Raw genomic sequence first — 13,913 nt, forward strand, 5'->3', positions numbered from 1 at the left:
TGTTCACAAGGTGTAGTGTCAGAAGGGAGTCTGAGAAGAGAGGCCCCAGTCAGAAACACAACAGAAAGGATTTCATGTAGGGGATTTAGCGTAGGAATTGGAGGGCTGGGAAAGTGGACGGGAAACACCGGGGTAATAATTTTAGGAAGCAGCTACTGAGCCCAGGACAGATCTCCAGACCTAAGAACTCGGAGGAGAGACCCCAAAGACTCCTATGCTCAGATCTCCTAGGAGAACCACTGCCCAGCTGCTGGTCACGTCTGTGAGGTGCACCAAGAGGCTAGTTCTCATTGTGTGTTCTAATGGAAGATGGGGGCTGGCGCTAGGTTCCTGTCCCCGGGCGATGGTGCAAGAGTGGCATAAGCCAGGGAGACCTTTTGCTCTGTGTCCCACCTTCAGGCCCCCCTAGTGCCCCCTGCTGGTGGAACCCAACAGAGCACCCACTGGTCAAAGCGTCTCTGACACGAGATTTGCAGAAACCCAGCCCCAGCATCTCACGTGAGAGTGTAGGAAGAAAGGTGGATCTGGGGCTGAGAGACTAGATGACCAACCAGCAAGCCTCTTACACAGTAGATCCGGCTACTGCACACATGGCAGGCTCCCAGCTTTGGTCTCTAGATAGCTGTCTGGTATCTTCTAGGTTTGATTGGCTTTTTCTTTCTTAGTAATTCAGCCTTTCCTTTCTTATTTTTCTTTCCTTTTTCCCTTCTTACCTCCCTTTTGTCTCTATTTTCTTCTCTTTTTTTCTTCTGTCTCCTTTCCCTCTCTTGCTTGCTCAGTATCCAAGCTTCCTTATGTCCAGTGAAAAGGAGCTGTCCCTTTTGACTCTTTGGGACAGTTTCTGGAATATTACCTCCCACCCTGCTTCATATGCATCATCAGATGGGATCATCAGGAGGGGAGGGGCACTGAGAACATCCCAGACTCTGCACAATGAAGCAGTGCTTTCAACCTCAGCACTCCCCAGACCTGGACGTGTATAGGAATGAGCTCTGACGAGGCAGACGACAGGAGTTGGGTATTCCCAACCAAAAGCATGCTTTGGCTTCAAGCAGTGTGGCCGGTCTGGACTAGAACATCACAGTAGGAAGCAGGCCACCCCAGTAGGGGTGTTCCATGAGGGCGGGACAGTGACTCTTGGATTCCAGAAACATTTAGCATCGAGCATCCTTATTCCTTCATTTTGTGTTCTTGAATGGTAACTGGAAAAATAACCTTTCATTTCTATCTGTTTCCTGTCACTTTGTTCTCATCTCTCGGCACTGTATGTCACAGATTGTCCCCAGAAGCGTCCTTCTTCCACAGTAAATGAGTGATGCCGTGACGTTTCCCTGTTTGCCATGCTTAGTCAGGCTTTGGGGGCGGCAGCAGGAAGCTGGCTTGGTCTTCAGCTCAGTTGGGGGCCCGTCCAAAGAAACCCCTTGCTCCTAAATGTACCATATAGATTTATTTTTGGGTTTTGGTATGATGACAGTGATGGTAGCAGCTTCTTTGTATCATCTCATACTTAGAAATACTTAGAATACTGTGGCCTTGGAATGCATGATCCGTTAGGGAAACAGCAAAGGACAGAACTTGGCAGACCCGTCAGCTGGTTGTTCCTAAATCTTACGCACCAGCGTCTGACCCGCAGATGGGAACTTTTCTGTATCCCCTTAACCAGTAGGCTTCGTTGCTGTTATCAAAACATGTCCATTTGTGGAATGCTCTCCTTACCAGTATCTCCTGGTAAATTTCGAGAATCTCAGATTTTTCTCTCTTGGTCAGTGTCTTTGTCCAAATCCTTAATACAGTTTTGCAAAGCAATTTGCAGCCCCTCCCTTCCTTTCTAGCCTGGCCTCACTCTGCTCTCCCTCTTTCCTTAAAGAGGGAGTTAAAACTGTTCAGTCGCCTTTCAGTTCGACTGGGTGTTGGCAGCTCAGGCTCAGGCGCCAGCAATGGAAATGGTGAGATGGTTGGATTGGGGGCAGATAAAGGACGGTGTGCTGATGGCAACTGAGCCAATGAGGAAGATTAAATTAGCTGTCATTATGACTACATCATGTGAGGGAAGGGGCCTGAGGTCCGGGGGAGTTGGGGAAACTGAGGGAGAAGTTGGTTTGGAGACGGGAAATGCAGGGTTCTCTTTAGAGCCTGTGACCTGTGCCTGGAAGGACCTCATTTTCTGTGGTGGACTCTGCATGTCTCCATGGGGCTGCCGCTCCCACCAGGAGAGGTGAACTCGCTTGCTTACATCTTGGTCAGAGCTGGTTTGGGTTGCTGACTCCTTTGACAGGAATGGCAGGAGTGGACCTCAGGGGACCCGGGTGGCCCGCATTCCCTAGCTTCATTGTTGGGGAATTGTCCTCTAGGCTCCATCCACTCCAGGTGGAAACCTTCTATTTTATTCTAGAGCGTCTGATTCTCAGTTGGCTTTCAGTCCAGCAAAACACCATAAGTCATGTTCTTTTCTTGAACCTTTGATTTTGGGAGCAATTCTTCTTTTCTTGCTGGCTTAGAAATACCCATTTCCTTTCCAAAAAGCAAGCGATGGTCTGTTCTGTTATTCTGAAAGCTTTAGGGGCGTAAAGACGCGTTGGTCAGCTGCAAGGCCTACTGCTCCGGAACGGGCTGGAGGGTGGCCGGCCTCGGGGAGTGGCTGGGGAAGTGACGGATGCTAATGAAGGGCATAACCAACAGCCCTGTCGTCGTAAAGTCGTGTAATTGCACGCGCTCATGGTGTCATAATTACATTTCGTTGCACTGGTGAATACTTCTGCACAAAGACGTATGGATATGGTTTTGTTTACTGTAAGTAAATCAAACAAAAGGCTTGTTGGGAAACAACTGTGACTTAATTAATAGCTTTGTTTATGTGTTGGCTCTCCAAAGGGATTTGCCCAGTTTGGGTTCATTAAGCGCCATTAATGTGTTAGGCTTAGAATTCTATTTTACAAAGATGTTCTCTCAGTTTTAACTTTATTAAACATGATGTAGTCATAATGACAGCTAATTTAATCTTCCTCATTTGCTCAGTTGCCACAAAACAGTGGAGCAAGACAGACAAATTAGAAATCCTCTTTCTCCTAATACTCACCACTATCTCTGCGTTAAAGACGGCTTCTTCCCTGTAGTTGGAGGATTAGCTGGTAACTTGGGACCTGTCTTCTCTTCAGCCAGTGGTACAGCTTTTTCCTCCCGTCCCCGCATCCCCTAAGTCCTGACAGCATCCCCAGACTCCCCTGCCGGCAGCTGGAGCAAAGGAGACATCCTCAGACCTGCCTCACTGCCTGGGTTCAGCATTTTCACTGGCAGGAGTTAGGGGCTTCTGCAGAATAAAAGCCGGGGCTGAGAAGCCCAGAGTCCACCTCTTACAGGCCATGTTATGGTTTTATGGTCTTTATCTTTCTTCCTAAAGTCCAACTTCTTCTGAGTAGAGTTTTTCCCAGAGAAATCAAACCCAGACACTGTTGTAACGTACCCACCTGGAAAAGCACAAAAGCACCTCAGAGCTACCTGGAGTTTTATTGAAATGCTATTTTTCACTTCCTGGAACTTCGCTTCAGTAAGCCTGCATACCTGGCCACAGTTAGAACATTTCGGAAGAGAACAGCTCCTTCAAAACACCAAGAGGTTTCATTCCGGTTTTCAGAGGGAAAAATAACCACTGTGAAGGTTGAAAGCACAATCCGGGAGAAGAAATACTTGGCAATAGCAGGAATTTGGGGGGAGTAGCTCCAGCGGTCACTGTGACCTAGCCTTCAGCTTCCCCAGGTGACAATGGTGGACCATTTCAAGACCTAAGAAAGGATTCTGAGTAATACTCCCCACAGTATCTTATCACAGAGAAAATCCCAGGCATCCATCTTACCAGAAAGGGACCCAACTTCCAAGGCTGGATAACTGCCCCTCTGCCTCTTTGTCCCTGGGCCACCAAAAGCAGATGTCTGAAACTCCGACCTCCCCACTCTGCTTGCTGCTAAGTGGGCTCTCCCTCTGTTGCTTGTTGCCATACTGACAGCTGTCCCAGGCGTCTCTCTGCTGTTGTCAGGTCTCTCGTCCACCTGTCCTGTACCCCCTCCCGCCCCGCCTCTCCCTGCAGCCACCCCATATCACTGATGGCATCCCGCCATTTAAAAATGGATTCGATTATTTTGCAATGGGCCCATTTAATTTTTATATCTAGGACAGCTACCTGGAATATCTGCAGATACATGGGCCTGATAAGCACGTCTTCACTGAGTTTATGTAACTGACTGGCTTGTCCGACATAATGTATTTTCCCTTAACCTGCTAGAGAGCGCGAGTGATTGGAGGCTGGCGTTCCTGGAGAGATGTTGGCGCCGTGGGGTTGCTCTCACCCCAGCTCGAGCGTGTGGTCGCGTTTGTCGTTTAACTCGGGCTATAGGAGAGTTGGGGGCACCGCGGGAGATCACGGGAGCCTTTTCTTCCAGATAGAAGAGATGTTAACAATAAAAACTCAAAATTCTACCTGTTTTTCTGTACATAAAGAAAATCTGGAGTTGCTTTATGTTTACTTATTCTGAAAGATCTGGACTTTTTGCTCAAACCAGTAAAGGTAAAGGCAAAGTGGGTACAGTTCTGTGCCTGGACTTTTTTCAGTCTGCACCCCAAGGGGGCTCTGTAGGCCCTGGTGTGATCTCGGTGGCTCTGCACTCTTGTTTCTGCCAATGTCCCTCCTCTCTGACTGCACCTTCTCTCCTTTCTCTTCTCCGATACAGGAGATAAATGAGTTTCAAGCCTCCGTCCTCAGCCCTGGTCTGTCTGTCCCTCAGGTGCCTCTCCCTCTTGCCCACTCAGCAACCTCGGGTATGTGGCCCTCTGAGTCTCTACCCCCGGTCCTGTCCTCCCTGGATCCCACCGCCCGATTCCCAGTGGCAGCCACACTCACTCCCCTTGAGTCCTTTCAACTGCACCACTGGGCAGTCACGCCATCATGCCCCAAATTCCGTTTCCTTTGTATTTAAGTTGGAACCAGTGTGCACTCTGCACCTGCTTCTCATCATGTACGATGCCACGGCCGGGAGATGCAACAGCGGAACGGGAAACCATGGCATCCTGCCCTTAAGGAGTTGACAGGCTCATCTCTGGACCTCTTGGCTCATGTTCTCTGTGTCTGGAGTGGCCAGTCTCCACCCCCCAGCCCCACTGCTGCATGTTCAAGCCTACCCATTCTTTCAGGCTCGGTTTGGTACGCTTTCTCCATCTTGAAGCTCGTCCTCAGAACCTGTGGCCAGAAGTCATGTCTTCTGCTGCTCAGATCCCCTTTGTTGTGCTTTTTTTTCTTGCCTTATAGACATTTGAGGACTTCTCTCTCTCTCAGTACAGACTCCAGAAAGTCAGGGGTTGTGACTTACATATCTTTTGCCTCCTGCACAGCATCTCTCGTGATGGCGTTAACACAGTTAAGTAGGCAATAAATGTTTGCTGAATAAATTCAGGAATTAATGAAAGTTTACTTATTTTCCTCAAATGTGTTTTTGCCTTGTGTTACTTATGCTTAATTAATCCTAAAAGTTTAATAAAATTGGTTTTCTTTTTCTGCGAGTATCTACTAGGCACACAGTAAATAATATGAGCCCTGAGTATAATAAAAATGCAGTGGAAAGTGGACAGGGGGAAATGTTTACGTTTATAGGCATATTTTCTTAAATTATACAAAGTTAATATATGATACTATCCATATGGAAAGGTATCTTAGAAAATTGAATGTTAACAGTCTCATCTCCCTTATTTTGCTTCTGATAATAAATAATCAAAGTGTCTTTCTCTGGGAGCTCACATGGAGAGGAAAGAATAGGGATTCAGCCCTGGGTTTGAATACCACCTCTGCTATCTACTTGATTCTGTAGCCTGAGCCAAATTACTTAACACATCTGCACCTCAGTCTTCATCTCTGGCTGTGAGTTTCTGGACAGAGCGTGTCTTGCTCATCTTTGAATTTCCTGTTCCTAGTATAGTGCTTTTGGTATTAGGTACCAGTATTTCCTGGATGGATAGATGGGAGAGTGGAAGTTAAGAAGGAAGGAATGATAAATGGATTGATGGATGGATGGATGGAAGGAAGGAAAGGAATTATGTACCTTGTCTACCTTGAGAATTAACAGTGATATCTATAAAACATGTGAAACAATGAGTGTTCAATCCACAGCTATTTTTATTCTTTTTCAAATTCAAAAGACTGCTATTTTAGTTATGGGGTGATTTTTTTTTTTTTAATCTTAAGGTAGTCATTCTTTGTTACATTGCATTTATATTTAGTACTTATAAGACTCAAAGTATTTTGACCAAAATAATCTTTTGGTCATTTATATTGTTAATCCTGTTGCTTTTTGAAAGCATTAATTTTTTTCTGGCTCTGCCTTTTCAGATGCTGGTTAGTTCTGAGAACTAAGTCATCTCAGTGGTATTTGTGTGTTTTCCGACAATATGAGAGAAGATGGAAAAATTTACTATTCACTCAAATGTGAATAAAGTAGGAAGCTGGACAAGGACAAAATATCAGTAATACTTTCATTCCATTAAAAATTAGGTGAAGTCTTTATAGTCGGAGAACTCATTTTCCACTAACTCTGAACTGGTGATTTTTTTAAAAAGTTGTTGCTTTTGCAGAATATAAAGTTCTTCATTGTATGAAGTAATTTGATTCACTTATTTACTTAGTCTTTAAGCATGAGAGAAACCTGTATTTTACAATTGCTTTTTTTTTCTTCTTCAACATTAGGAGGAATGGTTATGCTCTATAATGCTATGCTTAAGTAAAATTACACATTCGGGGCATCTAAATTGGCATGCCAAATTATAGGACATTTTAATTATTATGTGGATGTGACAGATTCAATTATTCTTGAACTCTTTTGAGAAAGCTGCCCTTAGCAGTGATTCACAGTAGTAAACAAAAGATTAACAGGAAAATGCCCTTTATGAGACTTAATGTTTCCGATTAAATACCACGGGACGGAATTAACTGCAGTCCCTAGATGTGGACAAACAGCCTGCGTCCTGCTTGGAGTTCCCGCGTATCCCCTTAAGATAAATTTACTCTAAAGACCACCTAAATGAAGAACTAAGTACCACTTAAAGAACTGTTTTCCTAGGTACGTCATTTGGGCCAATTGTTTCAGCCTCTTTCTTCCCTCCCGAACCATTAACCAGAGCTACTAATAAGTAGAAATGTAGAGTTAAGAGCCCCTTCCTCTCCCTTTCAATTTCCAATTAGTGGACATATTAAGGAGCAATAAAATGGCTGAAAGGCAGGCAGCCGAAGAAAGAGAGAAAAGGGAGCAGGGGAGATAATTGTGAAAACAGATATTCAGATCTTCTGCAATTGAGATTGGGCTGCCCCCGTGGACTGCGCAGGCCACGATCGCTGGAATTTGGAGCTCAGTTTCTTAATTACTTCTTTAGTCTTATCCAAAGAGAAAATTGGATTTCTAGAGATTTCTTCTGTGCAGAGCAATTATGCTAAAGCTGCTTAGGTAGCAGCTCTTTTAGCCAATCTTTCACTCCCAGAATAATAAGCTCCAACCAAAGCCAACTTCAAGATGCACCTTAATCTCGCCGATAGGGTTATTTTGTCCCCTCTTACCGGCTGACATACTCCAGGACCCTGAAGAAATTCCAGAAGCATTGACTTCTTTTCCAGATATTGCTCAGATTCTGTCAAGCCAGCTCGGCTATTAATTTGCTTTCGGGTCACTGCCATCTGGTCTGGATGACATCACCCTACTTTTTAGGTAAACCGACTTTGATTTTCTTAAATCAAGAAATTTCTCAAGTCTGAATGTATGTATAAATAGCCCTCAAAGCTTGGAGTCTGAGAGCTAAAAGCACTAACTAATAACAACCCAAAATGCCTTTGGCAGAATATAAAACGCCACAGGACTGCTGAGTGCCCATAATCATAGTCTAAAACTTTCATTTTCTTCCTTTCCTATAACATTATAATAATAAAAGGTCGGGCTAGGCCTTTGTCTGCCTAGTAAAACAGGGTAATCAAACCATTTAAACACCAGCCAGGCCTACCACCCAAATGGATTCGCTCTATTCTCCTTCTCCTGCCCCTTTCCGAAATATTATCTGAGTTATAATATGTTACTGCAAAACATTGTGTGCTAATGGGTTTCTTTCTGCTGATTAACAGGTTTTGGATTCAGGAAGACTGAAAGAATATGATGAACCCTATGTTTTGCTGCAGAACGAAGAGAGCCTGTTTTACAAGATGGTGCAGCAACTGGGCAAGGCAGAAGCTGCTGCCCTCACCGAAACAGCAAAACAGGTGAGCCCGCCACAGGGACTGGTAATTAAAGCTCATCTCGGCCGTTCACTCCTCACAATCTGGCACCGGGGGTGCTCTAACAAGCACCCTGTGCCCTTTTCAATTATAAGCCTTCAGAGACGACGCTTCATGACTGGGTCTTAACAACACGTCCCAGGTTGAAGTCAGGTCTGCTGAGAATCGGCAGACTCGGTGGGGCGGGGGGAGCCGCAGGCATGCATGCTTACCTGTGCCGGCACGTGGGGAGGCTCTGCGCACCGTGGTGCTCGGGTGTGCGGGCACCTGTGCCCCATTGCAGAGAGAGACCAGATTCTAAAGAGATTGCCCACGTTCGGTTCTGTGGGTACAGATCTCCTGTGGCACGGGAGGTTCGCATTTTGCGGAGCCATTACATTTAATTCTAATGGGTGCTCACCTTTGAGATGCAAATGTGGTCAAGGCACATCCCGCTCCAGGAAATTTTGAAGAGTTTGGGAAAAAAGACGTGGGATATTTTCTGTCTGGTCTAGAAAGATCCAGCAGGGGAATGTGTAGGTTGCTTTTCTGTTTCATAATTTGTCAAGAAAACTACATGATACTGACCCTTCTTCCTGCCCAGGTTTCTCCCTGATTCTTGGTTGTTTGGAATTAGGCCTAGTTACCACCTTGTGCTTCCTCTGCCTTCTAGATGATGAAATCGCCATCGGGACGGTCAAGAATCTATACTATCTCAATGCTATAGTCTGAGTGGTGCTTGAAGGTTTACAAAGCATTTTCACAGAGATGATGTGTGTGAAAGTACCAAGCACCGTATATGGTGAGAAAAAGGTGCTCGGTGAATAACATTCGGATTATCTGGTATCTTTCCAGTAACAGTAATGGAGTATCTCATTGTAGAGGTGTGATGTGAGAACTGAGGGCTGCTTTCAGGGACTTAAGCTAATGTCCAGCATCACCTGTGACTCTTTCTGATACAAGGTGGGAGTTAGATTGATGGAAGGATGGAGGGAAGAAAGGAAACTCACGTGTTCTTGCCATGTGAGATGCATGGCTGGGGTGGAATGGCGCCAACAGCCTTTTGAGGCTCCTCATCAGAACTCTTTATCTCTGGGCATTATAATTACGGGTACGTTTTTCTTTTCATCCTCTTTTTGCATTTCCCAGATTTTCACTCTGAGAAAAAATTATTGTGTAATATCTTAAGTATCTGGAGGAAATCTGTCCTAGTATCTAACGGTACTTGTGTATGAGAGATTAGAAACACACCTGAATTCTCTTCTGTCCCTGCTTCATCTCATCCCTCCTTAGAAATGAAGAGCTGTACTTCCATTGTTCGTAGGGGATTTCTTTGAATTCTGCTTCCGTCCTCAAAAACTGTTCAGTAAATGTGTATATGTGTGCACAGTATTATGCTGGGAACTCACACGTCAGATATGTTCCCTAGTCATCCCCAGTATAACCCCAGGAGTTGAGAAGAGCAGAGATACTCCGTATATATGCTGAGCCATTTGGAGGAGCAGGAGGGGCTTGGACGTCATGTGCCATGCCCTACGCTGTGGTAGAGCTTCTCTTGTCTTGGTGCTGGTTTAAGAGGCTGAGACTTTGAGAGGGGAAGGAAATTGCTCAGAGTCACATAGCTGGCCGAATAATTGGCGGATTCAGATTCAAACCGAGGGTCAGGGACGAGGAAATCTGCATCCTGTACATACAATGTAAAGACTCACGTTGTATGTGAACATCGAGAAGGTACGCTTGGAGCCCTGTGTTGCTTTCGTGTCTGAAATTCCGAGTGCTTTCATCTGCTCAATGTCTCCCAGTCAGTCACTGGGGATCCCCTGTATCATCTCATAAAACAGTCAGGAATCTCACAAACCCCTTTGTTCTTTGACCTCAGGCATTTCACATCAAACAGATGGGTCCCCACCTACGTGTCAAAGCCTCCATTTTAAGAACGTGTTATCATTGTATATTATCAAGACGTTGAGTAATGAGAAATAAATCACAGATAGTTCCAGATAACATAAGATAGTATATAGTTCAACACCCTCATTTTACGAATGAGGGAACTAAGGCCCCTTAGAAGGAAGGTGGCCCTAACTTACGTTAACTCTAGTTTGTGGCAGACGCAGAATTAGAAATCTGTTCTTTTAACATGTTTTGATGCAAGTGTAAGGTACGTACAGAAATGTTCATAGGTCACAGAGTTAGAAATCTTGTGGTTCCTGGTCCATTAATCTTGCACCTCAGTTAACAATATTAATGGTGTTACATTTGGGTAGGTCTTTGTGTGTGTAACTTGCTCTATTATATTTTTTTAATTTAAATTCAATTAACGTATAGTGTATCACCCACTTACCTCATCTCCCCATCCCCCTCCCCTCCAGCAAAGCTCAGTTTCTTTCCTGTGGTTAAGAGTCTCCCTCTCTGATTTTGTCTTGTTTTATTTTTCCCTCCCTTCCCCTATGATCTTCTGTTTTGTGTCTTAAATTCCACGTATGAGTGAGATCATATGATAATTGTCTTTCTCTGATTGACTTATTTCACGTAGCATAGTACCCTCTAGTTCCATCCATGTCATTGCAAATGGCAAGATTTCTTTTTTTTTTTTTGATGGCTGAGTAATAGTCCATTGTGTGTGTGTGTGTGTGTGTGTGTATACACCACATCTTCTTTATCTATTCATCAGTCGATGGACATCTGGGCTCTTTCCACAGTTTGGCTATTGTGGACATTGCTGCTATAAACATCAGGGTGCGGGTGCCCCTTCAGATCACTACATTTGTATCTTTGGGGTATTGCTGGGTCGTAGGGTAGCTGTATTTTCACCTTTGGGGAACCGCCATACTGTTTTCCAGAGTGGCTGTACCAGCTTGCGTTCCCATATTTGGGTCGTTCTTTATCATTTATCTTACACAGTTCTCACGTGAATGATTTCACTTAATCCTCATGGCCGTTCCTTCTTATCCCAGTTCATGGATGAGGAGAGTGGATCAAGGACTCACCGAAGGTCACAGAGCTGGTCAGTGGAGAGCAGAAGGCGAATTGCCGGCTGAGGCTGAGAGCTGCCCCAGTCCATGTGTTAAGTTTCAAAACCCTGCTCCTTATCTTAATCTTATGAGGTGTCCAAGGTGAGGCCAGGTTCTCATAATGGCATAACGTCCCTGTGGGATTTCAATCCTGCCACTGGCTCAGGTCCCCTCTCTGGAAAGACATAAGGAAAAACATGCCCCAGTTCTCACCCCAGTTGAGTATCTTCTTGATGTTACTTCTGCATACGCTTGGTCCTCTTAGAACAGGCTGTCAGATTGTCAGCTTTTTAAATGTGTGAGCATCAAATATCAATGCATCACTGAGAATGATAACAGTAGGAAGATTAGCGTTAAGTCAACAAGCTTTCCACTCCTAAGAGATTGGAATTCATTCCTTTGGAAAGAAAACCCAGCATCTAGGAAAATGTACTTCCAAGTCATGTTTTCTTGACCACGTGGTTGTTTTTTTCTGAAAATGTTAGTGTAGGCAAGCTTAATCACTCTCTGACCCTCATAGATGATCCATGAAATAGTAGAGAAAGTACTTTTTAGGTCCATAAAGCTGAAATGTGCATTAGGTGTCTTAAAGCAACAGAAATGTATTTCTCACAGTTCTGGAAGCTGGAATTTTGAAATCAAGGTGTCGGCGGGGTTGGTCTCCTCTGAAACATCTCTCGTTGGCTTGTAGATCGGCCATCTCCCTTTGTGTTAGCATGGTCTTCCCTCTGTGTGTGCCTGTGTCCTAATCACCCCTCATATGGGTCAGAATAGATTAGGACCCACCCATGTGACCTCATTTTAACTTAACTGACCCTCTCTACACATACAGTCACATTCTGAGGTATTGAGGGGTTAGACTTCAACATATTTTGAGGGGACACAGTTCAGCCCATAATCAAGGGTGAATGCCTGTCATTCGTTCTCTTCCATAATGAAGCAGACCTAATTGAGGTTGTTTGGAGTTCCTTTGTTCCCATTGTGTAACAGGTGCCATTTTATCTATTCGTGAAATCACCAGATACAGCCCCAAAGTTAGGAAATCCTGATCTCCTACGCCCTACGAGCCTGGGCCAGTTGGAGTAGGTGGAAGAAGCGCTTAGCAGTCCCATGGTCCTTTATGTGTCCTGAGGTCTCTGCACCTCGGGGTCCTTATTTGTCCTGCTGGGGTTATAGCATGGCCCCTCTTCGCTGCGCTCTTACTACAAGGATCAGATGAGATGGTGTATATACTCACCTGCTTTGAAGAATACAGAGCATTTTACAAACAGAAGAGTTTTATCTCTCAACGATCAGAGGGGGATTGGTTTCTTAAAGACTGTCGATGGAACCCTTACCTCCCTATAATAACAAAAGAAGTACCCAAAGTTCTTCTAGGTAGCCTTAGAGACTCTTCAATGATAAAAATTTATTTTCAATAAGTTTTTTTTCAACAGATGATACAGGCTAATGCTACAAAATTCACAAACTTTGCTGTTTTTTAAAATAGTTGTTCTAGTTTATAAATAAAACGTAAGTCATCCGCCCATTCCTGTCGTGACTCGGCTCCTCCCTCAGGATGGAGCCCTGGCACCCCTTATGACCGTTCTGCTGATCCAGTCCGTGTGTGAGCACAAGCTTGTGCTACACAGCCTTTCTGTGTTTTAAGTACTGGTGACAGCCATGTTTTGCTTTTTTCACTTAATATCTCAGATTATATCAATGCATATAGTTATCTCATTCTTTTTATTTTTTTAAAGATTTTATTTATTTATTTGACAGAGAGCTAGAGAACACAGGTAGGTAGAGCGGCAGGCAGAGGGGGAGGGAGAAGCAGGCTGTCCGCTGAGCTGGGAGCCCAACGTGGGGCTCAATCCCAGGACCCTGGGGTCATGACCTGAGCTGAAAGCAGCCCCTTAACCCACTGAGCCACCCAGGCGCCCCTATCTCATTCTTTTTAAAGGCTGCATACTATTTATGCTTTCTCCACTCCCTTCGCTCCATTTTTCCTTTTAATTACGTTGTCTTCTGTTTCATTCCCCCAGAGGATGCGCTCTCAGATTTACTTAACTGATTCTTGTATTCTGTGTTACGATTTATCAATTTCTGCTTGTATATCCATTAATTCCTTCCTTCTATGGTTTATTTTATTGTGGCTTCTTGACTGCATTTGTTTTCATTCTTTCTTGTTCATTAATACATATATTTTAAGGTGGTGAACTTTTCTCTGAATACTGTTCTAGCTGTATGCGATAGGTCCTGATATATAGTGCTTTTGCCATAGTTAAGTTTTATATATAAATCTACAATTTTGGTTTTAATTTTCTCTTTGGTCCAAGAATTATTTGAGAAAGAGGTCTTTAAAACTTCCTGGTGATGGGGGTTTGTTTTTTCTGTTTTCTATTTTACTCATCAATGTTGATTTTCATTGCCTTGTGATCACAAAGTTGTCTGTGCTGTTTCCACCCAAAACCAGTGTTTAGTAATACTTTTTTTGTGTTCTAGTGTATAGGCAATTTTGGTGAATGTTCTTTGGACGTGTAAAAAGATGGACTGTTGTCTGTTTAAGGTATAGCATTTAATAACTTTTAATTAGATTCACTTTGTTAATTGTATTATTTAGGTCTTCTCTATCCTTATTTGGTCCATTT

General features: G+C 44.1%; 1 protein-coding gene across 1 annotated transcript in view; it reads left to right on the forward strand.

The window, feature by feature from the left end:
• Positions 1-13,913, forward strand: part of ABCC4 (ATP binding cassette subfamily C member 4 (PEL blood group)) — a 241,638-nt gene that overhangs the window by 220,368 nt on the left and 7,357 nt on the right. Inside the window, exon 30 of the mRNA XM_036080095.2 lies at positions 8,144-8,278. Coding sequence (XP_035935988.2) covers positions 8,144-8,278 — 135 coding nt within the window. The remainder of the gene's footprint in view (positions 1-8,143; positions 8,279-13,913) is intronic.

Source organism: Halichoerus grypus, chromosome 4, assembly GCF_964656455.1.
Source record: "Halichoerus grypus chromosome 4, mHalGry1.hap1.1, whole genome shotgun sequence".
NCBI lineage: Eukaryota > Metazoa > Chordata > Mammalia > Carnivora > Phocidae > Halichoerus > Halichoerus grypus.